Source organism: Sturnira hondurensis, unplaced genomic scaffold (assembly GCF_014824575.4).
Source record: "Sturnira hondurensis isolate 20B ecotype Veracruz unplaced genomic scaffold, ASM1482457v3 Scaffold0013381, whole genome shotgun sequence".
In the NCBI taxonomy this organism is placed as follows: Eukaryota; Metazoa; Chordata; class Mammalia; order Chiroptera; family Phyllostomidae; genus Sturnira; species Sturnira hondurensis.
In genome coordinates, this window is record NW_028086012.1 from 2,749,708 (window position 1) to 2,776,446 (window position 26,739).

General features: G+C 43.3%; 2 protein-coding genes across 7 annotated transcripts in view; one reads left to right on the forward strand and one right to left on the reverse strand.

The window, feature by feature from the left end:
* Window positions 1-18,107, reverse strand: part of S100PBP (S100P binding protein) — a 28,912-nt gene extending 10,805 nt beyond the window's left edge. Inside the window, exons 1-5 of one of the 6 annotated variants that reach the window (XM_037061540.1) lie at window positions 17,879-17,995; window positions 11,811-11,839; window positions 10,549-11,276; window positions 9,821-9,903; window positions 8,322-8,425 (exon numbers count right to left, since the gene is read on the reverse strand). In XM_037061540.1, the coding sequence (XP_036917435.1) occupies window positions 8,322-8,425; window positions 9,821-9,903; window positions 10,549-11,274 (913 nt within the window). In that variant the 5' untranslated portion in view covers window positions 11,275-11,276; window positions 11,811-11,839; window positions 17,879-17,995. Of the gene's footprint in view, window positions 1-8,321; window positions 8,426-9,820; window positions 9,904-10,548; window positions 11,383-11,810; window positions 12,278-17,878; window positions 17,996-18,035 lie in introns of those variants that run through there. The other 5 variants (XM_037061538.1, XM_037061537.1, XM_037061536.1 and 2 more) reach the window with 5 other exon arrangements.
* The window catches only part of YARS1 (tyrosyl-tRNA synthetase 1), a 28,487-nt gene continuing 19,773 nt past the window's right edge, over window positions 18,026-26,739 (forward strand). Inside the window, exons 1-3 of the mRNA XM_037061535.1 lie at window positions 18,026-18,520; window positions 24,528-24,674; window positions 24,816-24,991. Of these exons, the coding sequence (XP_036917430.1) occupies window positions 18,464-18,520; window positions 24,528-24,674; window positions 24,816-24,991 (380 nt within the window). The 5' untranslated portion in view covers window positions 18,026-18,463. The remainder of the gene's footprint in view (window positions 18,521-24,527; window positions 24,675-24,815; window positions 24,992-26,739) is intronic.

Here is a 26,739-nt window from a genome sequence, read left to right on the forward strand (position 1 = left end):
TTCCGCCAAGATGGAGGCGTAGGTGGAAACACTGTGCCTTCTCCCACAACCAAGTTTAAAGACAACCAAGTTTTAGTAAACAAAAACACAGCCAAAACACAGAAAATTGAACTATACAGAAGTCCAACAACAACAAACCATTCATCCAGACGGGTAAGAGGGGCGGAGCCAGCAGTGGAGCGGGGTCAGGTTGGAAAGATCTTTCCATCCTATGGACCCAGGAGCGGAGGTGGAGGCAGTTGGCGGATCCCAGTCCTGGGGTGGTGACGGGCGGATACAGTGAGGGCGCAAAGCGGCTGGCTGACTGGTCACACATTCACGCACAGATAAACCAAGCGAAGGAGCGAACAGTGAGACAGATCACTCAGGCTAAGGCCCCAGCGACAGGAATTAGAGCCTGAAAGCACCAACCGGGAAGACTTTCTTGGGGTCCAGGGGCCAGGAGAGGCTCCCAGGCTCACAGAGAGTTTGTTGGAGAGACCCACAGGGTCCTGGAGAGTACACGGGCCCACACACCCAGGAATGAGCACCAGAGGGGCCCAATTTGCTTGTGGGAAGCTGCAGAAGGCACAGAAATCTGAGACAGAGCAGAGCAGAGCAAAGCACCACTTTTCCCCCTCTCTGACCCGGCCCCCACATATGGCGTCACAACCCAGCGACTGGGTCACCAGGCCCTGTCGAACACCTAAGGCTCCGCCCCTCATACATAACAGGTGTAAAGAGACCAAACATTATGACTCAAGAACAGCTTAAAGTCCCGGAGCCTATACTTCCTTTTTTTTTTTTTTTTTAAAGATTTTATTTATTTAATTATTTATCTTTAGAAGGGAAGGAGAGAGGGAGAGAAACATCAATGTATGGTTGCCTTTCATGCATCCCCTGCTGGGAGTTGGCCTGCAGGGAATTGGCCTGCAACCCAGGCATGTGCCCTGACTGGGAATCGAACCGCGATCCTCTAGTTCGCAGGCCCGCGCTCAATCCACTGAGCTACACCAGCCAGGGCTCCCAGAGCCTATACTTCGTCACTTAGAAGTATAGGCTCTGGGGCTTTGAGCTGTTCTTGGGTCCTAATGTTTGGTCTGTTCCCACCTGTTATGTTTGAGGGGCGGGGCCTTAGGTGTTCATCAGGGCCGGGCGACCCAGTNCCCATTCGACTGTCAGTGGATTTCTCAAAAGAGACCTTACAGGCAAGAAGGGGCTGGAAAGAAGTATTCCAAGTCATGAAATCCAAAGACCTACATCCAAGATTGCTCTATCCAACAAAGCTTTCATTTAGAATGGAAGGACCCATAAAGTATTTCTCAGATAAGGTCAAATTCAAGGAGTTCATAATCACCAAGCCCTTATTATATGAAATGTTAAAGGGACTTATCTAAGAAGAAGAAGATGAAAAATATGAACAGTGAAAGGACAGCAAACTCACAGTTATTAACAACCACACCTAAAACAAAAGCAAACCAAGAGGACAGCTAGATCAGGAGTGGAACCATAGTAATGAAGGACACATGGATGGTTAACAACAGGGGAGTGGGAAGAGGAAAGTGGGGGAAAAGGTACAAAGAAAAAGTAGCATAAATGGTAGGTAGAAAATAGACAGGGGGAGGGCAAGAATAGTATGAGAAATGTAGAAGCTAAAGAACTTACCACACATGGACATGAACTAAAGGGGGGAAATGGTGGGGGAGGGGGTGTGCAGGGTGGAGGGGAATGAAGGGGGGGATAGAACAACTGTAATGGCATAATCAATAAAATATATTTAAAAAAGTGAATAAATAAAAATAAAAATAAATAAAATCTTTAAAACAAACAAACAAAAGCAGAGACTTCATCACCAGTAGATCTGCAGTATAAGAAATGTAGAAGTTCATCTGGAAAAAGGGAAATAACAGATGGAACAAAATAGAGAGTACTAAAAATGGTAAATACATGAATAAATATGACTATTTTTCTCATTAAAAATGTCTTTAAAAGTATAGAAATACTGACACATGCAACAACATGGATGAATATTTTAAAAATTATTCCAAGAAGCCAAACACAAAAGAGCACGTGATTCTGTTTATATCAAACTCTAGAAAAAACAAATCTAATCCTCAGTGACCAAAAAGAAATTAGTGCTTTCCCCGGGCTAGAGTGGGATGGGAACAGATAGACTAAGATGGAATATAAGAGAAAATTTGGGGGTGATGGGAATGTTCTATGAATTTGAATGCTGTGATGTTTCCACAGGTGTACAAATTTGCCACAATTCACCAAGATACATACTTAAAATGGGTGTATTTTACTGAATGTATACTCCAATAAAGTGATTTTTAAAAAGTCAAGGCATAGTGCCAGACAAACCCCAGTTGACTGTAAGAGTTTATCTCCTCTTGCTAACCTCTCGCTAAATTGGAAAAGGTCTCCAATCAGTTATCTTAGCAACCACCTAAAAAAAGTAGGAAAAAAAGAGCTAATGAAACACAAGCAAGCAGAAAAAATGAAATATCGAAATGAAAATCAATGAAATAGCAAACAGAGACATAGAGAAAAAAATCAATAAAACAAAAGCTGATTATCTTTTAGAGTTGTAATGTTGCCCTGGCTGGTGTGGCAGGTAGGTTGGGTGCCGTCCTGCAAACCAAAAGATCGCAGGTTCCTTTCCTGGTGGGGGCACTTGCCTGGGTTGCAGGCCAGACCCCCGGTTGGTGGCGTGCAAAAGTTTAGTTTCTCTCCCTCTCTTTCTTCTTCCCTTTCCCTCTCTCTAAAAATAAATAACTAAATCTTTTTTAAAAGTGTTGATAAACTTTTAGCCAGACTGATTAGAAGAGAAAAAACAAACTGCCAAACCAAGAATGGGAAAAATAACATCACTATAGATACTATATAAAAAGATAATAAGAGAATATTAACTTTATGCCAATGCATTTAACAGCCTAGATGCAATGAACAAATTTTCTGAAAGAGTACCAAAGCTCACTCAAGAAAAGATATTTATTCTTCTACTCTTCCAGAAGATTGAAAAGGTAGGGATACTTCTCAATTAATTCTGTGAGGCCAACATTACTCTGATACTAAGACCAGATGAAAAAATTATAAGAAAAGTACAGACCAACTTCCCTTATGAAGACAGATGCAAAAATTCATAACCAAATTTTAGCAAATCAGCCTAATTCTTTTATTGCAGGATAACACTTTTAATTTAGCACAGAACCCACAAGATCAGGAATGCAGAGTTGGTTAACACTGGAAAATCAAATAACATGCCATATTCTACCATGTATAATGTGCACCCATATTTCTGACCCAAACTCAGGGGAAAATTTTTTATTTTAATTTTTTAAAAGATTTTATTTATTTATCTTTAGAGGGGAAGGACAAAGGGAGAGAAATATCAATGTATGGTTGCCTTTCGTGCGTCCCCTGCTGGGAAATGGCCCGCAGGGAACTGGCCTGCAACCCAGGCATGTGCCCTGACTGGGAATTAAACCTCAATCCTCTGGTTCGCAGGCTTGTGCTCAATCCACCAGCTACACCAGCCTACACCAGCCTACACCAGCCAGGGCTTTATTTTAATTTTTAAAATTAAAATAAAGTAGCTGGTGAGCTACACTAGCCAGGGCTTTGTTTTAATTTTTAATCCAATCGTTCATTTATTCATATTTAGATACTTACTTTTTTGTATTAAAATAAATTTTAACATTTACTTTTGAACATATTATGACACAAGAAATTTTATGTTACAAATAATTACAAAACACAAGAACAAATACAAGATACTAGAAATTTGATACGACAATCCAATTATCGTTTTCCAGGGCTTTATTTTGCATACGGATATCATTATTGCTTTCTAGAATTGTACTTTTAATGCATAAGCACAAATAAAAGAATTAAAAACATTTATATACATATGAAATTAGGAATATTTTATTTTTCCCTCAAAAATTTGGGCAAAAAAGTGTACATTAAACATGGTAAAATACAGTAATTCTCTAATTAACACTTATGTTTTAAAAAAACTGTATGATTTCAGCAGATGCAGAAAAAGTATTTAACAAAATCCAAAACCCATTTGTAATAAAAACTCTCAACAAACTATAAATAGGAGGAACTATCCTCAAGCCGATAAAAGGGTATCCAAAAGAAACCTACACCATAATAGTTAATGGTGAAAGACTACTGTTTTCTTCCTAAGACCAGCAACAAGCTACTCATTATTACCTGTTGGAACACACTGGATGTTCTAACCAGTACAATAAGACAATAAAAGTAAATAAAAGACATCCAAATAAGGAAAGAACAAGTAAAAGTGCACCTATTTACCTTTTTTTCTAAAAAAGAACTTCTCAGAGGCTGTTTGTCACTAAAGCAAAAGATCGAGAAAGAGGAAGAAATGGCATCCAGAAAAGAGGGCCCAGCCAGGGGGGAGCAAGGGCAAGTACCAGGAGGTCAGTTCTGTGGCATGCCCGGAGGACAGGGCCTAGGGGACAAGCAGGGCTCACCTGAGCAAAAAAGAACAGAAGACTCTAGAAAGAAGGTCTCCAGAAAAAACTAAAGAGGAACTGATTGATTACTATATATATGTTTAAGCATTTAAGGGGTAGCAAAAGAAACAATGATAAGAATATAAGTTGAATTTGTAAAAAACTTAAAGATAAATTCATTTGCAGTTTTAAAAAAAAAGTGAGGTAATTTGCCCTGGCTGGTTGTAGCTCAGTGGATTGAGCACAGGCCTGCAAACCAGAGGATCGAGGTTTAATTCCCAGTCAGGGCACATGCCTGGGTAGCAGCCCAGTTCCCAGCAGGGGATGCATGAGAGGCAACCATACATTGATATTTCTCTCCCTCTCTCCTTCCCTTACCCTGTAAAGAAAAATTTTAAAAATTCACAGGCTGGAGCTCAATCCACTGAGCTACTCCAGCCAGGGTGTAGGAATGACTTTCTAACAATTAGAATTTCTTAAGCATGAAGCAATGAAGCCTGCTTCATGAGGTAATGAGTTTTGCGTTATTAGAATTCTAAGCAAAGGCTAAATGGTCACCTGGCAAAGATACACATAACAGAATTATGTATTTGGAAATTAAAGAGATCTTAGTGGTCTTTCTTACTCTAAGAACTTATAATTTCACACAAAGTTTTCCACTAGCTGGGATGTCAGAAAGTAGTTGGTATTTCTTTGTAAATGCTACTGAAGAACCAGGGGGCACTAAGCAAAAAGAGATCATACCTATATTACAATAATGGAGCTGAAGGGTGATTTATATTATTATACTCTGTATCAATAATATATAAACATACATCAATATATAATTATAACACACACACATATATACACATATAATTATTGTTAAAATGAAATATGAGGATGAACCCGATGGAGAGGATTCAAAGTGAACTGGCAGGAACTGCATTAGAACCTGCCCTACCAATTTCCGTGCCTAATAAAGAACCTAAGACACACTTTTCCAAGGTGAAATAGCACTAAACACCTCAAAAAGAAAGACAGCAGGCGCTACACTCCCTCTTTTTGCTTCTGGCTGTTCTGTAATTCACATACAAACACAAAGAGATGTAAACTATGCCCCTGCGCCTACAACATGGCATGGAAAGTCTTTAACTTTGGATGTATGGATACTGGACAGTGGGAAGTGACAAAAGAACTCAGTATCACACTGGGCTCCCAGAAGGCAGAAGCAAGTGTGGAAGGCCTGTGAAATTTTAACTGTTAATGTTAAATATTCTTTGATATCAAAGAGGAATTCCCTAAAAGATGCATTTTTTAAAGATTTTATTTATTTACTTATTGTTTTAGAGAGGGGGAGAAACATCAACACGAGAAACGCTGATCGGCTGCCTCTTGAACACATGCTAATGGGAGGCCGAATCTGCAACCTGGGCACATGCCCTGACCAGGACTCTAAGCCAAGATCCTTCACTTTGCAGGACAGCACCCAAGCAACTAAGCCACCCTGGTCAGGGGAAAAGATGAACTTTTTAAAAAAACAACTTTTTATTATGGAATTTCTCAAATACATACCAAAATATATGCAGTATAACAAAACCCCACATACCCATCACTCATCTAGCTTCATTTATCAACATTTTATTAAAGCTATTTTAACTTTCCATATTGTCCTTTCTTTTTTTGAGATTTAAAAACCAACACCTGAGATCATATTATTTTACCTATAAAAACTTCAGTATGAAAAAATTCACTTTCTTACTAATACCAAGTATGCAATAAATGATGTGAGTTGATACGGCTAGGTACTGTTCTGTGCATCGTACTTTACTTACATGTGACATAATTTTTACACAAGCCTCATTATTATCCCCACTTTACAAATGAGAAAACTGAGTTTTTGTTGTTTCAAGGTCACAGAGCCAGTAAGCAATGGTGCTAGGATATGAACCCAGAAGTTAACTCCGGAGTAGACTTTACTCTCCGAACCACTAAAGCATGCTGTCTTTCCTCTGTACCAGTTATTCTAGCTGATTCTTACAGGCCATAGTTGTGAAAAATTGGGAGGGGGACTGCTGAATGGGGAAAGAGATTGGAAAGGATGCTATAAAATGAGCAGCTGCTCATTGCTTTTCTTGTGAAATTTCTTTTCTAAATGATCTAATTGAGAAAGGAAAATGTATATCTGAATATATCAGTAGCAGCTGCCTAGAACATAAAAGAAAAGTCACCTCGCCCTGACCAGTGTGGCTCAGCTGGGCACCATCCTGCAAAGTGACAGGTCGCCAGTACAATTCCCAGCCAGGGGACATGCCCGGGTCACAGGTTCGTTCCCTGGTTGGGGCACGTTCAAGAGGCAACCAGTTGGTGTTTCTCTCTCACACTGAAGCTTCTCTCCCTCTCTTTCTCCCTCTCTTTGCCTCTCCCTAAAAAACAAACAAATAAAATCTTTTTAAAAACTAAAGAAGAAAAATCACCCCAGGGAGGAAAAAGCAATGATGGAGCCTCTTCCTCAGAGGCTGAATACTGACAAACTTCTTTTAATTTGAGCCTCCAGTGACTTGGGGTGGGGCGGGGGAGTGTTCCCAGTTCCACCAGACCTTTAAGATAACTCAAGCAAAGGGATCTCACAACCGGGAGGGCTGAGCAATCAGTATTAGCAATATCTGATTGTTTAGAGAAATCTTTGAGTAAAAAAATAGAAGGACCTGGAATAAAAAATTCTTCCAACTGATGTGTCAAGAGTTCTAAGCCTATTCACACATAGCCTTATAAAACAAAAGAAAAAAAACCCACTAATTAATTCAAGATTTGTCAAAGAAAGGGGAGACTCCTCTGATCTTTCACCAAAAATTCTTCTAAAACCCTCTCTAGTAATTTTAGAGTAACTGAACTACTCATCTTCTCTGTGGAGCCCACGTAAGGGCGTCCTCCTCCCGCACCTTCCACGTTGCCCACGCACAGACAGAAGGGCGCTCTCCCTGCGCCCACCGCACTTTGTCCGTAATTCTGCTAGAGCACTGTCAACAGTGCAGGGTAGTTATCCTCCCTTCTCTGGGCTATCCACTCCCGAAGGGCCAAGACTCTACCTCGCTTCTCTTCACGTTTACAATCCCTAATCTTCAAACCTAGCACCAGTGAAAGTACTTGAAAAAGATTTGCTACACAAATAGACACTGAGGGTGACGGAATATGGACTTATCTTCACGAGAAGGAATTCTCTTACCAGTATCTGCCTAACCTCTGCACCTTCAGTACAGCTCACAAGTTTCCTTTGAAAGAGTTTCCCATCAGCCAACAGTTCAGGATGAGCGATAACATCAACTCTAACGGTCTCTTGAGGGCTACAGAAGGAGTGTAGCGATTTTGGTTTGTAACAGGTTTTAATGAACTAAGAATAATTCAGCTTGAAGGATCTGGAAGGTAGTCAAAGCCTTTCAAGGGTGATAGCAAGATGCAGGAGGAAATCTGAAATGCTTGCTTTTTTACATTTAAATGCTAAAGGCAATAGGGAAAATAAATATTCCAAATAAATATCAATGATTACTAACCAGTGCCTAGGCATCCACTACCATTTTTCAGATAAAGAAAATCCCTAGTAAAAAGTATAGGTTTAGTTACAGCCATCAGCCACAGGGATGATACTGTCCGTGTACTGGTATGAGTCTCTGGACCCCTTGCTAACACGATCAGCCCAGCCACGTTAAGGATTATCTGGTTAGGCAATCCCTTCGAATGAAAATTTGGGGGTAAGGAAGTTACCTTTCTCACCAATTTAGGAAAATTCCAAACAACCTCCCAATATAAGCTATATTACATTGGGGGGAAAAAAGTCCCATCACACGGTCACATGCCATTCTTTGGTTCCTGTGTTACCTTGGTTCGAGTCCACTGAGTCTTTTATATGAGCAAAGACACTCCTGACATAAGTTTGCTTCTTCCGTTCTAGATCTGATTGTGAAAACGTCGGAATGTTAGTCCTGGAACAAAGCAAACCAGGAGAAAACCAGTCCATTAGCAACGTGAGTAAGTTTTATGGACAGAAGTCAAATACCGCTAAACAATTAGAACAACTAGCTTTCAGAAATCAAGTGTGGAGTTGGGAGTAAAAAGGATATATACAACTATTTAGTAACGAGGCACAGGAAAGTGAAGACTACTTAGTTCCTAGGGAAGAATCTGTTGAGTAATTCAAGGTTAGTCAGGAAATAGCTAACTTCCTTCACAGAGCCACGGAAAAATTAAATGAGATAAAGACAGAGAAGAACCAGATGGACCTGGCAATCAGAAGACTGGTGACCTTGGCAAGAACAACGTCTGGCCTTTGCTCATACTGACTGCACTGTACTGAGAAGTCTGCGGTGAATAGTATCGAGATAAGTTAATTCATTACTGTTCCAAGTAGCCTGACTTATGCTCTCTGGTGTAATTTCCATTGTAAGCAATTCATAAAGTTTCCAAATTATGTAAACAAAAGAAAAAAAAAGAAAAGAAACTTTAACCTTATTTGTAATATTTTACATTTTCAAAAGCAGAATAAATATGTGTAATAAAACAGTTGGGGAGAGGAAGTATACAGGGATTAAATTTAATGGAAAAAATACAATAAAGACTAAACAAGTAAACGGAAAGACAAATAAAAAACGTTTAAATACCGCTGTAAAAAAGTCAACGTGATTCAACCTAAAAAAACAGCCTTGCTAATCACAAAGGCCCATGTGGAGACACTGCCATCTCCTGGCAACGAGAGCACGGACGGAGAAGGCGACCCAAACCTGCAACCTCTGTAGGAACTTTTTGCCAGAACAGTTGTATGCAAGTCGGGAGAGATGACTAAATGACTTTCTACGTTGTTACAAAATTATTCTAACCTCCTATCATATCTGTGACCAGGCTCGCCCATACCCAGGAAAAGAAATCTTACATTTATACAGTGCTTTCACTAATGTCTTTTTCCCCCACTGCTCTTAGAGAGAAGGAGAGAGAGAAACTTTGATGTGACAGAGAAGCATCAATTGGCTGCCTCCCATATGTGCCCAGACCCAGGATCGAACCTGCAACCTAGATACGTGTCCTGACCAAGAACTGAAATTGCAACCTTTCAGTTATGGGATGACACTCCAACCGAGCCACACCAGCCAGGACACTAGTATGTCGTTTTAACTCTTCAAAAATAATCCTGTGAGGCAGCAGAGAAGGCATCATTAGCCTCATTTTATTGACAGACTAAGGTCAGAGACTATTCGATTTGCCCAGAACTTCAAGTATGCTCACTCCTGGGGCAGGGTTTCCGCTCCCCCCGCCTCCCCCCCTCAAAAACAAGGGAACTGAGAAGAGAAACCGAAGAAGAAAATAGAATATTTCCTTAGAGTTACCTTGCTTTGGCTTGCAGAACAGGGATGACTTTGCCTATTCTCTCAGGGACTTTCAGCTTCCCAGAATCCTTGTCAAGAACATCCTTTTTTTCAGAGTGGAAGAAACGCAGAAAGAAAGATGGTTTTTAGTTATAAAAACATAACTGAACATACTATGGAAATATTCCTGAACTAAAGGCCTCAGAGGCCTGTCCTTGATCCTCACTGTGTACAGGCTCCACGCTAGTTCTTCAAATGAGAGCGAGCATAATCTTAAGGAAAAGAAGAACCCTAAGCAGTAGGGATTATTACATTTACTTGGAACAAAGGGAACCAGGCTTAAAGTGGATAAGTAAATTGCCCAAGATTTCTCAGCTCTCCCGAGGCTGACTGAGAGCTGTGCTGTCCCTAATATGACAATATAACCAATGATCGGGATTTAGGCTGAAGCACAAAGAAAGGAAAAATAATAGTAAAATCATCATCAACGTAGTAATCATTCAATAAATGGTAATTTAATACCATGTATGTTTGTGTAAATATACTTTTTATTAATCTTTACCATGAAATATTACTTACTCCAATTTATAAATAAGAAATGTGAGGAAACAGAGAGGCTAAATAATCTGTCCAGGTCACGGTGCTGGATACGATTCAAAACCCAATTTGTCTGAAGACAAAGCTCTGCCAAATAGCTTCTGAATGAAACTAATTTTGCTTTTCTCTCCACCTTGAAAAAATATACTTACTTTGTCTGAGGAACTGGAAACGACTGGCAACCTCATCTCGCTACTTGACTTATGGGGCCCGTTTCTCCAGGACGCCCCTGTGCGAGGAGCCTCTGAGTGGTCCGAGGCCTGAGTGCAGACAGGCGCAGGTTTCTTACTATCGGGTGTACTTTTCTCGGGGACAGTCTGTGTAAAGCTATTATTCGAAGGAGAAGGGGGCGGGGGCCCACCCCAGGCAGAGTCATTGGGAATGATCCCTTCAGAGTAAGTGCAAAGTCTGCTCTTATCCGGGCTAACACCATCTCCTCTCAGGTCTTCTCCGAGGGAGGAGGGCTGTTCAACACCTGTGGGTGAATCAGTCTGGTCCTTATCAAGCAAGGCATCACAAACCGTTGGATTAAATGGTGCAACCACTGTCAACTTTACGTGGTTCTTTTCTAGTGCAAAGGGTCTACTTAATGGTTTTGTAGGAGTCGGTCCCTGACCCACTGATGTACTCAGTGGAGGTAACTTGGAGAGGCCAGGAGTCTCCGCTGCTGGTCCGCAGCCACCCAACACATTTTCCTCGTCCTTATCTGCCTGCAGTAACTTCTCTTCCTCTTCGTCTGACTTCAGTAACTCCTCCTCCTCTTCCTCAGTGACACTGAAAAGGCCATCATCTTCTTCTCCTTCACTTGGGTCCAGCAAGGCGTCATCCAACGCGTCCTCATCCAAGGAAGCCCGCGAGGGCACGAGTGAGCACATCATATCTGGAGCAACAAGAGGCGGTTTTGCTGAGGAACAGGAACCTTATACCAACTCCGATCCGCTCTGTGGCGGGGTGGGTCCCAACATCTCTAATTCTTTACACTGTGACTTGTAACATGAAAAATAACCAAGATACTTAACTTTATCAGAACCATGGAAATACCTATTAGGACAATGAGATACTTTTTTTTCCTTATCCAACTGGCAAACATTAAGATGACGTAGTAATCCAGGCTGGTGAGGGTGTGAGAGAAAAGCACCCTCACATGGTCAGTGAGAGCGTGAGTCCGCACACTGTTTTGTGGGTAATAACTCAACGCCATTTGACCCAGATACTTCACTTCTACAAGTTTATCCTACAGAAATACCAACACAAACCACACACATGGATACAGTTATAAGCACGTCCAAAGCAGCATTACTCAAAACAGCCAAATACCAGAGACCACCGAAATGTCCATCACCAGGATAACTTAAGTAAAATCATGGCACACTCATGCTATGAAATCACTTACAACTACAGGAGTCCCCCTTACTTGCAATTTCACGTTCCAGTTTCAGTTACCTACAGTTTGTTACCTGAGGTCAACCGAGGTTCAAAAATATTCAATGGAAAATTCCAGAAATAAGTTCTACATTTTAAAACACAGACTATTCTGAGTAGTGCAGTGACATCTCATGCCTCCACACTCTGTCCTATCCAGGACGTGAAGTACCCCTTTGTCCAGTGTATCCGTACTGCACATGCCTCCCATTCATCAGTCACCTAGTAGCCATCTTGGTACTCGGGACAGCTGTCACAGTTCTGCAGTACTTGTGTTTAAGTGACCCTTATTTTACTTAATGGCCCCAAAGTGCAAGAGTAGTGATGCTGGCAATTCGAATATGCCAAAGAGAAGCTATAAATTGCTTCCCATTAAGTCAAAAAGTATGTGTGTATGGAAGAAAAGAGCATACATAGGGTTCATTAATATCTACAATTTCAGGCATCCACTGGGGTCTTGGAACATATCTCCTGCAGACAAGTGGGGACTACTGTATTTTTTAAAAAAATGACCCAGTCAGGGCACATGCCTGGGCTGCAGGCCAGTTCCCAGCAGGGGACACATGAGAGGCAACCATACACTGATATTTCTCTCCTTCCCTTCCCCTCTAAAGATAAATAAATAAAATCTAAAAAAAAAATGAGATCTGTATGTACTATCATGGAATAACATCCACGACATACAGACAAAACAAATATATATTATATACAATATTTGCATTTTCACAGTTTACACTCTAAAAAAAAAACCAAAGGTGTTCCTGTTGACGTTAAAACACACAACTTTAAGAAACGTCCTCCACACTGTGTGGAGCTGCTGGCATGAGCTCTGCCTCTGTCAGGAGCCCAACTGCAGCAGTTTCAGCCCCTGCGAGCTGCGCCTTTCAGGAGACTTGTCAAAATGATCGACTCCCACCTTCCTGCAGGCACAAAGGAAATTAAAGATCTTCTCATCCTTTCAACTCAGCTAAGTACAAAGTCAACTGTGTTATGCATTTAAGGTGCTCCAGCTACTAATTTTCATCTTGATTTTTTTTAAATACCAGAAAGTTGGATTTTGAGTCAAGAACACCAAAGAAAAACCTTTAAAGGAAAAATTATGCAACCAAGAAACTAGTTTTGCTCAACAATTTGTACTTTCTTAAGGGTATCGCTTGCTCTAGTAGGATAAATACTGGCTTAGGAGTCCAAAGTCCTGGATTACAGTCTTGGTTCTGTCACTAACCAGTTGTAACAATTTGGACAAGCCACTTAACCATTTGGACTTGCTCCCTCATTTATTAAATGGAGATGGAAAGGGGGAGTGGGCAGGCAATGTCTAAGCTAGTATTTTACATATTTCATGTCCCCATCTGAGAAGCCGTAAGAAATTATTAAACATCGAACTCAATAATTTGGAAAACTCGTTCTAGCCTTTTGACTGTGAATTCTGCCCACCCCGCTTGCCTGCACACCACGCCTGGGATTTTAGCTTCAGTCCCTGCATTCTTACAGAAAACACTTTCCGTGCTCCTATCACCACCCAGCACTGAGCTAGATAATATGTCTCTATATAATTTCTAAGAAATAAAGATGTGACTTCCACCCTCGAAGAATGCATACTCTTGCCAAGGAGACAACAATTTAAAATCACACACTACTAAGAGAAAATACGAAATGGTAAGGTCAATACAGTGCTACAGAAAGAGTTAAAAGGGAAGGGATGACAGAATTTTAGAATGATGGTAAAAGGGACCTATCTAGTAAACAGCATGATATTATAGTTAACAATATGGTATTTTATACTTGAAAGTGGCTAAGAAAATAGATCCTAGAAGTTCTCATCACAAGAAAAAAAAATTTTAACTCTGTGAGGTAATACAGCAACATGTTCATATATCAAATCACTATGTTGAACACCTTACACTAATACAATGTTAGGTGTCAATTATGTCTCAATAAAACTGGGAGGGTAGTAAGAGAAAGAAGGAAGCTAGTTAGACTCACTCATCTTAGAAATGAGGTGGGACAAAAAGAGAAGAAATATTAACTATTATAAATCAGGCACTGCGAAACACTTTACAACTCTAACTTAACACTTCAACTTATCCCTGTAACACAGGTCTTATCAAAGAAACTACATTTTCTGTTGTATTTAATCTTAGAGTTGCTAAGACTTTTTCCTCTTATTTTACCAGCAACTGTTGTGAGAGTTCCAGGCACTGAAGCAGGTCCCTCTAAGAAGAGAAAGGCAATTTCTCTGCCCAATGACGAGTTTTTTAAATTATTTCTTTAGGCAGAAGAAAAGTTTACTTTTGGAAATTTCTTTTTCACTTAAAGTTTGTGGCTGTCAATCACAAGTACCTCAGGCACCGGGTTTAAGCAACTCCATTTCAGAGGAGCCCCTTCTGGGCCCCTACCCCTACTTTCACTCCAACTCCTTCCAAAAGGTCTAGTTCAAGCACCTGCTCGACCAAATTAGGAGTTCAATAGATTTTCACTTTTGGGAAACCAAAGTTCAGAGGCATAATGTAACTTAACCAAATACACAGAGTAATAATGCTAGAACAAGGACCTAAACTCAAGTCTAATTCCAAAGGCAATGTTTTTTCTTTCACCCTGTGACAGACTTGCCTAGGGTCAGTCAGCAAATGCCAGAGCCTCCTAAATCCACTGCACCCTCTGACATATATGAAAGATGGGGACATCAGTGAGGGCTTCTGTGCCTTGGCAAAACTAATTTAAGCCACTTTATTATTATGCACAGGCTTCCCTTGGCTTCCCAGGTGGAAAGGAAGAACATGAGAAATACCCCTGAAAGGGGCCAAAACTCATTGGAAGAAACACATCATTACTTTACTGTGCACACTCGGGACCAACATCCTCACAACCACTGGAAACATCAATTCCTACACCACGCTGACGTCCAGAGCTGCAGAGCTGGCTCTTTTGAGCTTTGCGCCCAGAATGTTCCAAAGGGGCCGGGAGCAAAACCATGCACTACAATACCATATACATACAGTTTTTAACTTGCACAAATCATTCTAATTTCACTTCCCCATTTTAAAACATACTCATAATTTAAAACATATACAAAAATAATAGCATAATGTACCCCCACATACCCATCAGCCAACCTCAACAACTACCATCCACATATCGCTAGTCTTACCCCACCACCTCCCCACTTGACCAGATTATTTTGAAGCAAATCCCAGGCATCACATCATTTTATTTGTAAATAACAAGAAGTCCTTATCATAAAATATCTGGTTTAGATTTCTTTCTATAAATGTCATATATTTTTAAAGATCCTTAAAAATCAGTACCCAAATACAGCCCATACATCACAATTAGTTGATGTCTTGTATTTTAATCTATAGATTCCCCATATTTTCTTGTAATTTGTTAAAGAAACAATACCACAAATTGTATATGCATAGATACATATATATCATTAAATTATAAAAACATGCATACAAATAAGAAACGCCAAATTCGGGACGAGTTGTTTCTGGTCATGCAGAGGGAAGGGGAATGGCTGGGGGCATAAGAGCTTCAATTCTACCTGTTTTCTTAAATAAAACAAAACGAAACAAAGGCCTAAAACAAATGTGGCAACGGAAGATAAAGCTAAATGGTGGGCATCATGGGATTCATTCCTATAATTTTATATGCTTTAAATATTTAATAATAAAAACATTTTAAAATGAGAAGTCAGTGGGGATACAATGACTACCTTTTGAAGTTTCAAATGTCCCCCCTGGTAAAATGATGGACCCTCTCTGGGTCCATCGTAACACCTACCTCCTCGGGTTGTTGGAAGAATTAAATGAGATCATGAATAAAAAGCACTTAGCACACACCAGGCACACTGTAAAGGCTGAATAAGTAGTGGCTATCGATATTACTTCACCCCACGCTCATCACCTCTCTGACCCCTTAAGGGTCTTAAGAGAAACATACCAACGATAGGAAAAAGAATGCTAAACTGGTATGGAACTTCTCCTAGTCCTTGCTTGTGAAGAAATTACCCCGTCCCACGGCTGCTAGCTGCATGCGGCCTAACACACAGTCGCAAATTTACTTAAAACCTTTTTGCTCATCATTTTTTGTTAGTGTTTGTGTACTTCGTGTGTGGCCCAAGACAACTCTTCTTCTTCCAGGGTGGCCCAGTGATGCCAAAAGGTTAGATACCCCATCTCTTCTAGTTTAACCCAGCATTCAACCATTCTGTCACTGAATTAAAGACCAGGTTGTAAGGACATCTAAACTGCAGGCAGATTCTGCAAACCAAAATTCAGAAATGTCAGCAATTCACTCGAAGTCTCTGAACCTTAATACAGATGAGAACATTCATCTGAAAAAATGGTAATTATTCACTGTTAACTTCAAACACAGGTCATCAAGAGATTCAAATGAGGACAAGTTTATGAAAGCGTCTAACCCTTAAAAGCCCTATACTAACATAAGTTGGTATTTAATAAATTTGCAAGGGGGGGAAATCTCACATAAAAATGAAGTTCTGAAGTGAAGTTCCACAAGACTGCCTGCCTTAGTACTTTTCTGCCTGCCACTGCACCATCACCTGCCCTTCTTGGTACTTACTTTGTAAGCTCCACCAAATATATGAGAATCTCTTTATTTTTAAGGGAAGAATATTTTCCCCACCTCCCAACTCTCAATTCCTCTGTTCCCCATCCCTTCTGTGACCCTATTCTGTCCTTCCACGTCTCTCACTTGTCCACCCCCTTCTTCTTCACACTTCAGCTTACCACGCCCACCCTGCCTGTTCTCTAACCTCCCGGTTGCAACCTCAGAAACTGGTTCCCTTCCTATTTTTATCATACCTAAGAAACCTATTGCCTCAACAAAGCACAAAGCTTTGTTTTATTCAGGACACTAAAACTGCAACACCAGACACGACCCCGTATCCCTCTTTCAAGGCTCTAAAACTAAGAGCACTGCCAAGCTGGATTTGACAGATATGAGCAAGGATTATTTCCAAGGGACAGGATTTCCCCACCTTCCCCATATGCCTTGCACTCCGTAGGTTTTACTACCCTATAAAAGGGACAGACATAGTTTAAACAAGATCAAAGTAAGCTGCAATCATCTGTAAGAATTGTGCAACTCCCTTTGAGGTATCTGAAAGAACTCTAGGACAGAAAAACAACCCAGAGCTGGAAATCTCTGCTGAGGGCCCCAGGGCACTCCTCCCACACAGACATGGGAGACCAATCTCTAAGCTGCAGCAACAGGCTTCTTTTTAAGAAAATTAAAAAAACTAATTTAGACAGGTTTGCTAAAGCCTGGAGCCTGTAACATATCCACAAGAAACTGGAAGTCGGGGTGGGGGGGACCAGGTGGGCAATGCAATCACTTTCTGGGCCCACCCTGCGTTCCAACTGCCCTCCCTCCGGCCCGGGAAGGAAATGGTGGGCACCTCCAGTTCTTGAGGGCCAGGAGGAAGAGTGGCCCAAATCCATCCTTTGGAGGTTGCCGCTTGACCTCCTCCAGCACTGCCTTAGAAATGCCACAGCCGCCAGAACAGCATCGCCCCGGGACATGGCCTTCGCACTGCCCTCCTCCCAGCTCCGATGAGACCGGTAATTCCCGCCTCCCCGTGGAAGGCGGGAGAAGCTCTGGCTTGATCTCCGCCCCTCCCCCAACAGGGGCAAAACCGGACCGTCGGCAAGCCAGCTCCAGCACCCCTCTTCCTGAGGATGGCTACCCGCTTACACACCGCGGCGGGACCAAGGCCCCCGTCCCCCGGAGTGGCAGGTCATCCTCTCCTTCCCCCACCCCAGTAGGCGCGGTAGAAAGACCACTATCCCCAGCTACAACCACCCGGCAGTGGTCCAGGGGGGCAGGGGGGCAGCGGCACAGTGGCATCACCCACCCGCTTACACTTCCATCCCTCCCCATCCCGCTCAAGCTGGGAGAACCGACGTCACTCCCCGCCTCTCAAGCCGCCGAACAGCCTCCCTTTTCCTGTGCAGGGTGAGGGGCACCTATAGCCCGCCGACGTGAAGGTGGGGGCAGGGACACTCCCCTCCTCTTTCCTCCCGCCGCCATCACCTCAAGAACGAAAACGAGCCCTTCTCCCAGCAGAGTGAGGGACTCCCAACCCCCTTAACGGGGTGGACAGCGTACGCGGTCCCCAGAAGAAGCAACAGGCGCCCCCATCCTTCTTCCAGCCAGGGAATGCCGACCCCTCGCCCCTCCCACTCTTCACCTCCGGAAGCCGGGCCGAAGCCTGGGCGAAAGACCTCGCCTCACTCCGCCCCCTGCGCCATTTTATCGCCCCTCTCCCCGACCTCCCCCACCCTAAGGCAGCCCCGGCAGCTCCAGGGGGTGGGCAAACAGGCCGTGATTGGCAGGGAGACGCCCCGCCTCTAGGAGGGTGGAGCCCCGTAGGCTTCGTAATCCCGCCCTCCGCACCGCCTACCCCAACTACAAGCCCCACCTCTTTTCGTCTCATCGAGCCACTCGACTTTCTGTTGCTCTTGACTTCGGACCTCTTCCAGGCGGAAGGTCCAAGCCTATCAAGCCGAGAGACGAGCTCAGCTGATGCAACCTTACTAGATCCGCAGTACGTTTCCCGGCACGCGGCGGCGGCGACGGCATCGACCTAGGAGAGGGCGCGGGGTGCTGGACGGAGCCATGGGGGATGCTCCGAGCCCAGAAGAGAAGCTGCACCTTATCACACGGAACCTGCAGGTTGGGCCTTGGAACTGAGAACGTGTCGCTGGGGACTGGGGACCTGAGATTTAGAGATACTGAACCCCACTACTAAGTGTCTGGGGCCAGGGCTCCACTCCAAGGCAGCTGTGAGACAGCCTGCAATTCTCACTGTTGATCGGTCATTCACTCAGTCAAGTATCTGGGTACCACAAAAATCACATAGGCTTAACTCCCATCCCACCTACTATTACGTGCGAGGCGCTGAGGATGAGGATATGCCAAGGCCCTGCCTTCCCAGAGCTTGTCTGTAAGGAATGAGACGTTAAAAATGACTTGTAACCCATACAATTAATTACAACTAAAGAAAGTACTGGAAGTTACTATACATGGAACTTTGAAAGGAAATTAAGGTGGAGGACTGGTCAGGGAAGGTTAAGGAAGTGTCCTCCAAACTGCGCCCTGAAAGCCCTGAAGGATGCGCATCCCTTTTCACAAAGTTCCTACTGTTTCCAGGAACAGCAGGAGTAGAAGTTAACCAGTGAAAGAACGGGGTGCGGGGCGTACATTTCAGGTAGAAGGAACGCAAATCAAGACTCGGAGGAGGGAAAGAACGCTGATTCACAGAGAAGGCTAATCGGGCTGGAGTAGAGTGAGCAAATATAAGTACTTCCATGTATTGCTCATACTGCTCATTCCATTGCCTCCTTCAGGCCTCTGACTATTGTCATCTCTATCGGGAAGGCCTTTCCTGAACCACATGTTTTCATAACAAATTCCCTGCCACCAGAACTGCCTCATCCCCTGCTCTGCCTTTTTGTTGTTGTTGTTTCTTCATAGAACTTATCGCCATACTTGGTACTTGTTTACTTGGGAGAGGTAGCAGGGGCCAGGTCATGAGAGCCTTGTGGGCCTGTTTAAAATTGGGGTTTCAGCTCTGGCTGGTGTAGCTCAGTGGATTGAGTGCGAGCCTGCAAACCAGAGAATTGCGGTTCGATTCCCAGTCAGGGCACATGCATGGGTTGCAGGCCAGTTCCCAGCAGGGGACGCACGAGACGCAACCATACATTGATATTTCTCTCCCTCTCTCCTTCCCTTCCCCTCTGAAGATAAATAAATAAAGTCTTTAGCCCTGGCTGGTATAGCTCAGTGGATTGAGCGCAGGTCTGCGAACCACATGACCACATGATCGCAGTTCGATTCCCAGTCAGGGCAGATACCTGGGTTGCAGGCCAGTTCCCAGAGGGGGACTCAGGAGAGGCAACCATACCTTGATATTTCTCTCCTTCTCTCCTTCCCTTCCCCTCTAAAGATAAATAAATAAAATCTTTGAAAAAAATTGGGGTTTTATTCTAAGAGCGATGATTAGGACACAGCTTTTTTTGAGATACAATTCAGATACCATAAAATTTACCCTTTTAAAGTGTAAAATCCGATGGGTTTTATTGTAGTTACAAGGTTGTATAATTATCACCATTATCTAATTCCAGAACATTTTCATCACTCTCAAAAAACCTATATCCCTTAGCAATCCCTTTCCATTTCTCTCCTTCCCCCAAAACTAGGGAAACACTAATCTACTTTGTCTCTATGTGTTGTTTGCCTATTCTGGACATTTTGTATAAATGGAATCATACAAAATGTGGTCTTTGTGTTTGACATCTTTCATTTAGCATATTATTTCCAACATTCTACCATGCTCTTAAACCTATCAGAACCTCATTCCTTTTTAATGGCTCAATAATATTCCACTATATGGATTAACTGTTGTGTTTATCCATTCACCAGTTGATGGACATGTGGGTTATTTCCACTCATAACTTGATTTTTTAAAGATTTTATTTATTTATCTTTAGAGGGGGAGGGAAGGAGAGAGGGAGAGAAATATCAATGTATGGTTGCCTCTCATGCATCCCCTGCTGGGAACTGGCCTGGAACCCAGGCATGTGCCCTGACTGGGAATCAATCCTCGATCCTCTGGTTCACAGGCCCGCACTCAATCCACTCAGCTACACCAGCCAGGGCTCATAACTTGATCTTAACCAGAGATTCTTGCATGCTTCCCCTTAGTCAGTTGCTTTGTTTCCTAGCCTTTCTCCATAAAATACTGTTAGTTAGGAATAGAGGACATACAAAGCTAAGGGCATTGACTCACTCAGATTTTGAAGGGTGAGTGATATGACCTTTCCTTGGGTGGTAAGAACCTCCAAGTGCCCAAATAGGGGCTTGGAGGATGCAGGATCAACCTCCCTCCAACCAGCTTGGAGCACAGAATTTTAATAAGTCCTGATAATGTCCTTGGATGTGTTACCATGAGTCCAACAACCTCCCCAGTTATCCTTGAAGAAACACTAAAATCTCTTTTTATCTGCAGCATACTGGACTATTAGGAGTTTCCCAGTATGTCTTAGGGCACATGGAAATTATTGAAGAATTTAAACAGGTAAATGAGTTCATCAGATTTGGGGTGTTAAAGATCTCTCTGGCTGCCTTTTGGAGCATGGATTGCAGAGAACAGGAGTAGATGTGGGAGACCTGTAAGGAAGCTGCTGTAGTAATCTTGGCGTAACCTGATGGTGGCCCAGACTAGGTTGGTGGAATAGAGGAAGAGAGAAGCAGGAGGGTGTAAGAGCTCTTTCGGAGTCACTTGTGCAACTGAATGATAGTACCATTTACTGAACGAGGTGGGGAAACGGTAAGAGAAAGGGATGGTTGGGGAGTAAGGCAGAAAGGTGAGAGCATGAGTTTGATTTTGAGCACACTGAGTTTGAATTAACTGGATTACTGACAGGTATGAGGGTAGACCCCCCCCAAAATGGAATTTATTTATAAAAAATTGTTCTTACAATTTATTCTGGACCCACACCCACATGTGGTGGATACAAGGAGGGACACCTCGGGAGTGAGGGGCCCTGTCCCACACCAGGCCCTCCAGCCCAGGGTGTTCCAGTGCCACACTGGGTGTTCCAGTTATTTATTCTTACATGTTTAAACTTCAGTCACCTTCAGAGTGCTCTCCATTTGTTGCAATCCACCCATCCAGATGTTTTTTCCACTGCTCAAAACAGTTTTTTAAAAATTATATTTTATTGATTATATTTCTTATTGTTCTGCTTGGTTGTTTTTTTTTTTGCTTCTTTATATTCCAAGTGATTGGTTTGATTCTCAGCTTCCTCCACTCTACTGTTATTTCCCTGTAAATTGTTCTTTATTTGAATTAGTGTATTCTTCACTTCTGACTGGATCTTTTTTGTGCTGTTGAGGTCCCAACTAAGTTTCTTGAGCATCCTTATAATCAGTGTTTTGAACTCTGTATCTGATAGGTTGCTAATCTCCATTTTGTTTAGTTCATTTTCTGGAGTTTTGACCTGTTATTCCCTTGGGCCATGTTTCTTTGTCTCTTCCGCCTGTTTGTTTCTATGCTGTTATTCCCTGTCTTGGTGGCATGTCCTAATGTAGCAGGTGTCCTGTAGGGTCCAGTGGCACAGCCTCCCTTATCAGCCAAGCTGGGTACTCGAGGTACGCCCTTCATGTGGGCTGAGTACACCCTCCTCTTGGAGTTGAGCCTTGGTGGTTGTTGGCAGGTCAGTGGGAGGGATTTCCCCGGGCCCCATCAGCTGCAAAAACTGGCTGTGGCCACTGACCACTAACCTTTGCCCTCTGTGGAGGATCAGCTGTGCAGGGGCACGATGATGGTGCTCCAGTGTGGTTTGTAGCTGTCCACTGGGTGTGCTGGCTCTGGGGTTTCTCGGGTGGTATGGGCCTGTGTTGTGCCCAGGGCCACCCTGTATGAGCTACAAAACAATCTGTAGATGGCTGGTACTTGTGTGGGGCTTGGAGGTTCCCAGGCAAAGCCAAGTTGTGAACCTAAGCTGGCTGCTGCTAGTACTGTGCCTGAGGCCACTTAGCAAGAGGTTCAGGGACTGGGAGCTCACTGAGGCCAACTGCTGTCAGATAGGATTTAGGACGTTGTGAAATATGAGCCAAGACCAGCCATTCATTTGGAAAAGCAGCTTGGGTAGGCCTGTAGGTGGGTGAAATGAAGTCTCTGTGGATCTCCAGTGCGGGGCAAACAGTGTTAGCCAGGTTGATGGAGTCTCAGATATGGAACCTACCTGCTGGCTCTGTGGCTTTGTTGGGGGAGGGTTCAGAAAAGGAACAATGGCTTCTGCCTGCCTTTCTCTCTTGGAGAAAGCTGTTACCCAGTTCTCATCTTGATGCCAAACCCTTCAGTTCCTCCCCATGGTGCCTTTCAAGTTGCTGCTTCAGTGCTGGAGCTCAGAGGGAGTGAGTCTGAGTCTGCGAGCGTTCTTTAAGAGGAATTGCTTGGGATTCCAATAGTTACTTTCACCAGCTCAATCCCTGCTGGGTTTTGCAGCCAGAAATTATGGGGGCTTCACTTCCTGGCACTGGAACACCCTGGGCTGGAGGGCCTGGTGTGGGACAGGGCCCCTCACTCCCGAGGTGTCCCTCCTTGTATCCACCACATGTGGGTGTGGGTCCAGCCCATTCAGCATCTCTGTGTCTGCGTCCCTCCTACCAGTCTGGATGGATGTAGTTTCTTTAATTCTGTAGTTGTCAGACTTCCATTCAACTCGATTTCTTTTTTTTTTAATATTTTATTTATTTTTAGAGAGGGGAAGGAAGGACAAAGAGAAGGAGAGAAAGATCAATGTGTGGTTGCTTCTCATGTACCCCCTACTGGGGGCACAACTTGGGTCACAACCCAGGCATGTGCCCTGACTGGGAATCGACCAGTGACCCTTTGGTTCATAGGGTGGTACTCAATCCACTGAGCCACACCAGCCAGGGCTATCAATTTCTGATGGTTCTGAGTGATGGTTAGTCTATAGTTTAGTTGTAATTTTGATGTGATTGTGCAAGGAGGCAAGCCATGTTTACCTAGGCCTCCATCCTGACCAGAACTTCCTCTACTGCTCAAAACAGTTTTTGAACTCTTGATCTTGTTGCCTTTTAATGCTTCTGCCATTTTTGTTTCACCTCATTCACATCAGCAAAACGTTTCCCCGTGAGGACTTTTTTCATCTGGGGAAACAAAAAAAAAAGTCACTCAGGGTGAGATCAAGTGAATAGGTAGAGGGGAGCATGGGGACCATGTTGTTTTTTGGTCAAAAACTGCTGAACACTCAGCACGGTGTGGGCAGGTGCACCCGCTCGTAAATCACTCATCATGAAATGAGCAAACGCGTTGAAAGAATCTTTAAAAAAATTTACTAGAGCTGAATGCAGCCTCTCACAACAATGCCAGCTGGTTTCCTAGAACGCTTACCTAGGAGGGGAAGCCTGTACTACAGGGGCCCACCCTCCCGAAGATGATTCTGGTTTTGCGGGGGGTGCCCCCTCAGACACAGTTCTACATATGGGTGTAAGCAGGATATTTGGGAGCTACTAGCTCTTGAGTAGTCACAGAAGCCACTGAAGGGGATCAAGGAGAATGTAGAGTAAGAAGAGGTAGGGATGCAAGAATTGCTGATTAGAGAGAAGTACAGATGCAAAAAAATTCTTAAGACCCAGCAGCCAGAGAAGTAGGAGGAAAACTAACAGAATGAAACAGAGGAAAAAAGAAGAAAGTGTTTCAGGAAGGGAGTAAAAATTCAGAGAAGTCTTCATTGAATTAGCAACATGGAGACCATGTGTGACCTTAGCAAGAGCATTTTCAATGGTGTGATGCTGAATGGAATTCAAACTCAAATGAAAGATAAGGAATGGAGACCCGAAAAAGAGGTGACTATTTCAAGAAGTTGGCTTTGAAAGGGTGGGGTGTGTGTTAGAGGTAGTTGGTCAGGAAGACGTGATTGGAGAAATATCCCGTTTCCCTAATTTCCGTGTCATTTCACTGCAGTGGTTCAAGCAACAACGCCAACTTAGACTGGCTTTCACTCTGCACCAAGCATGGCTGGACGCCCCGCTGCTGGCTCTGAGCCTGGCCCCTCAGTGACACGCGCCTTTGTTTTCCTTGTCGCAGGGTAATGGATGAGCAAAGTGGGGCACCGGCATTAAACCAGTTCTTCTGCTTCCACAACAGGAGGTTCTGGGGGAAGAGAAGCTGAAGGAGATACTGAAGGAGCGGGAACTTAAAGTTTACTGGGGAACAGCAACCACAGGCAAGCCACATGTGGCTTACTTCGTGCCTATGTCCAAGATCGCAGACTTCCTGAAAGCAGGGTGTGAGGTAAGAAGTAACGTTTTAAACCAAGCAGCTGCCCTTGGGAAATGGCCAAAAGAAAGACTTCATAAGGGTAGGGCAGGGAGGAGGGTCTGGAGGCACTGGGACAAATTCACTCTCGGGTGGTCCCTTATCTCTTACGTCCAGGTAACAATTCTGTTTGCGGACCTTCACGCCTACCTGGATAACATGAAGGCCCCTTGGGAACTACTAGAACTCCGAACCAGCTACTATGAGAATGTGATCAAGGCAATGCTGGAGAGCATCGGTGTGTCCTTGGAGAAGCTCAAGTTCATCAAAGGCACAGATTACCAGCTCAGCAAGTAAGTGCCTGATCCTCCACCCTCCTCGTGGCTCCTAGCTAATTACAGGCCTGTTGGAGCCTAGGCATTCTTCAGTTTGGATTAGAGCCTTAACAGGCTCTACCTGTTAACCATTTAAAAATGTATACCCTTTGTCCTTTTAATTCACCCATCAAAAATATACTGACTAGTAAATGCCTAGGTACTCACTCTCCTGTTTGCTGGAGATGTAGATGTAACCAGAACAGAGTCCTTGGCTCTCATAGAGCTCACAGTGTATGGGAGAAGAGTGATGAGCAATTCAGCCTCCCTTCCTCCGTCCAGCCTCAGCAAATACTGATCAAAGAAATGTGAAAGAAAAATATTTCACTTGTTTTTCGCCTCCCAAGCACCTTTTATGGCTTCTTATCTTTGTCAGTTTTATTCAGGTTTGTAATGTTAGCCTACATATAATTGTGTGCCCTCCTTTTTTTTTTAACTTGACAATTTTCTAAGTAACCCCCACCCTCCGCTGCCTTATAGCCTCTACATTTTTTTTAATTTTTAAAATCTCTCAAATAAGCCTTGTATCACTCTGCTAGTCACTTTCCCTAAGAACAACTTTTCAAGGTAAGCGTTGTTTCATCCCATTTCACGGGTAAGGAAATAAATTTTGTCTTCAGTTCACACAGCCAGCAAGTAGAAGAGCCAGGACCTGAACTCACATCTCTCACAAGTTAATGTCTCCTTTTACTTCATCTAACACAGTGTTCTTTACTCGTCCCCACTGTGGGGCATTTCGAGTTTTAAATAAAGCATATAAACATCCTTATGTTAACAAATGTTTGAATCTACAGCCTCGATAGAGTGCCTGAGATTTCACTCATTTTTACATTTATTCTACAGATATTTAGGGAGTGCTCATGGTGTGGTGACAGGTGCTACAAAGCAGGCAGAAGGGCGGGGTTTTCTGTTTACACAGAGCAGTTAGAGAGCACTATGACAGTACCAGACAGAGGCCTAACAACGGTGAGAGAGCAAGTCGAGCAAACATTTTATTGAGTTCTTCCTTTTTTTTAAGATTTTATTTATTTACTTTTATTTTTTTATTTTTAAAGGGTTTTTTTTTAAGATTTTATTTATTTATCTTTAGAGAGAAAGAGAAGGAGAGAAGGAGAGAAATATCAATGTATGGTTGCTTCTCGTGAGTCCCCTGCTGGGAACTGGCCCGCAACCCAGGCATGTGCCCTGACGGGGAATCGAACCACGATCATGTGGTTCGCAGGCCCACGCTCAATCCACTGAGCTACACCAACCAGGGCTTATTGAGTTCTTCATATATGCCAGACACTGTTATCTGCAAACTCAGGCACAGTTTTTATTCCCCTGGAATAGAGGTGGGATACATAAAACTACCGTGCTACAAAGTCAGTTGGTTTTTTCCTACATAGAAAAGTGACCCAGAGGAAGACGGCTCGGGAAGTGCACGCTTTGGTGCCCCCCTCTATTCTAACACAGCAGTGACAGATAAAAATAAACCAAACCTCATAGCCAGGTTCAAAAACAAGCTGACCAGCTCTATGGCAAGAGAAAGGATTGAAATGCAACTTAGTGAATTGGGCAGAAGTTACAGGTCTGCTGGGGTCTTCTGGAAGTGGGCGGTGAGGACAAACCAGGCTTACCGCTCAAACGCAGAGGATAAAGTAGGGCTTTCCCCCTTTTTCCATTCTCGTTCCTACCCCTCGAAGAAAGTAGAGCTGGTATATGGGGCACTTCCGGCCACCTGCCAG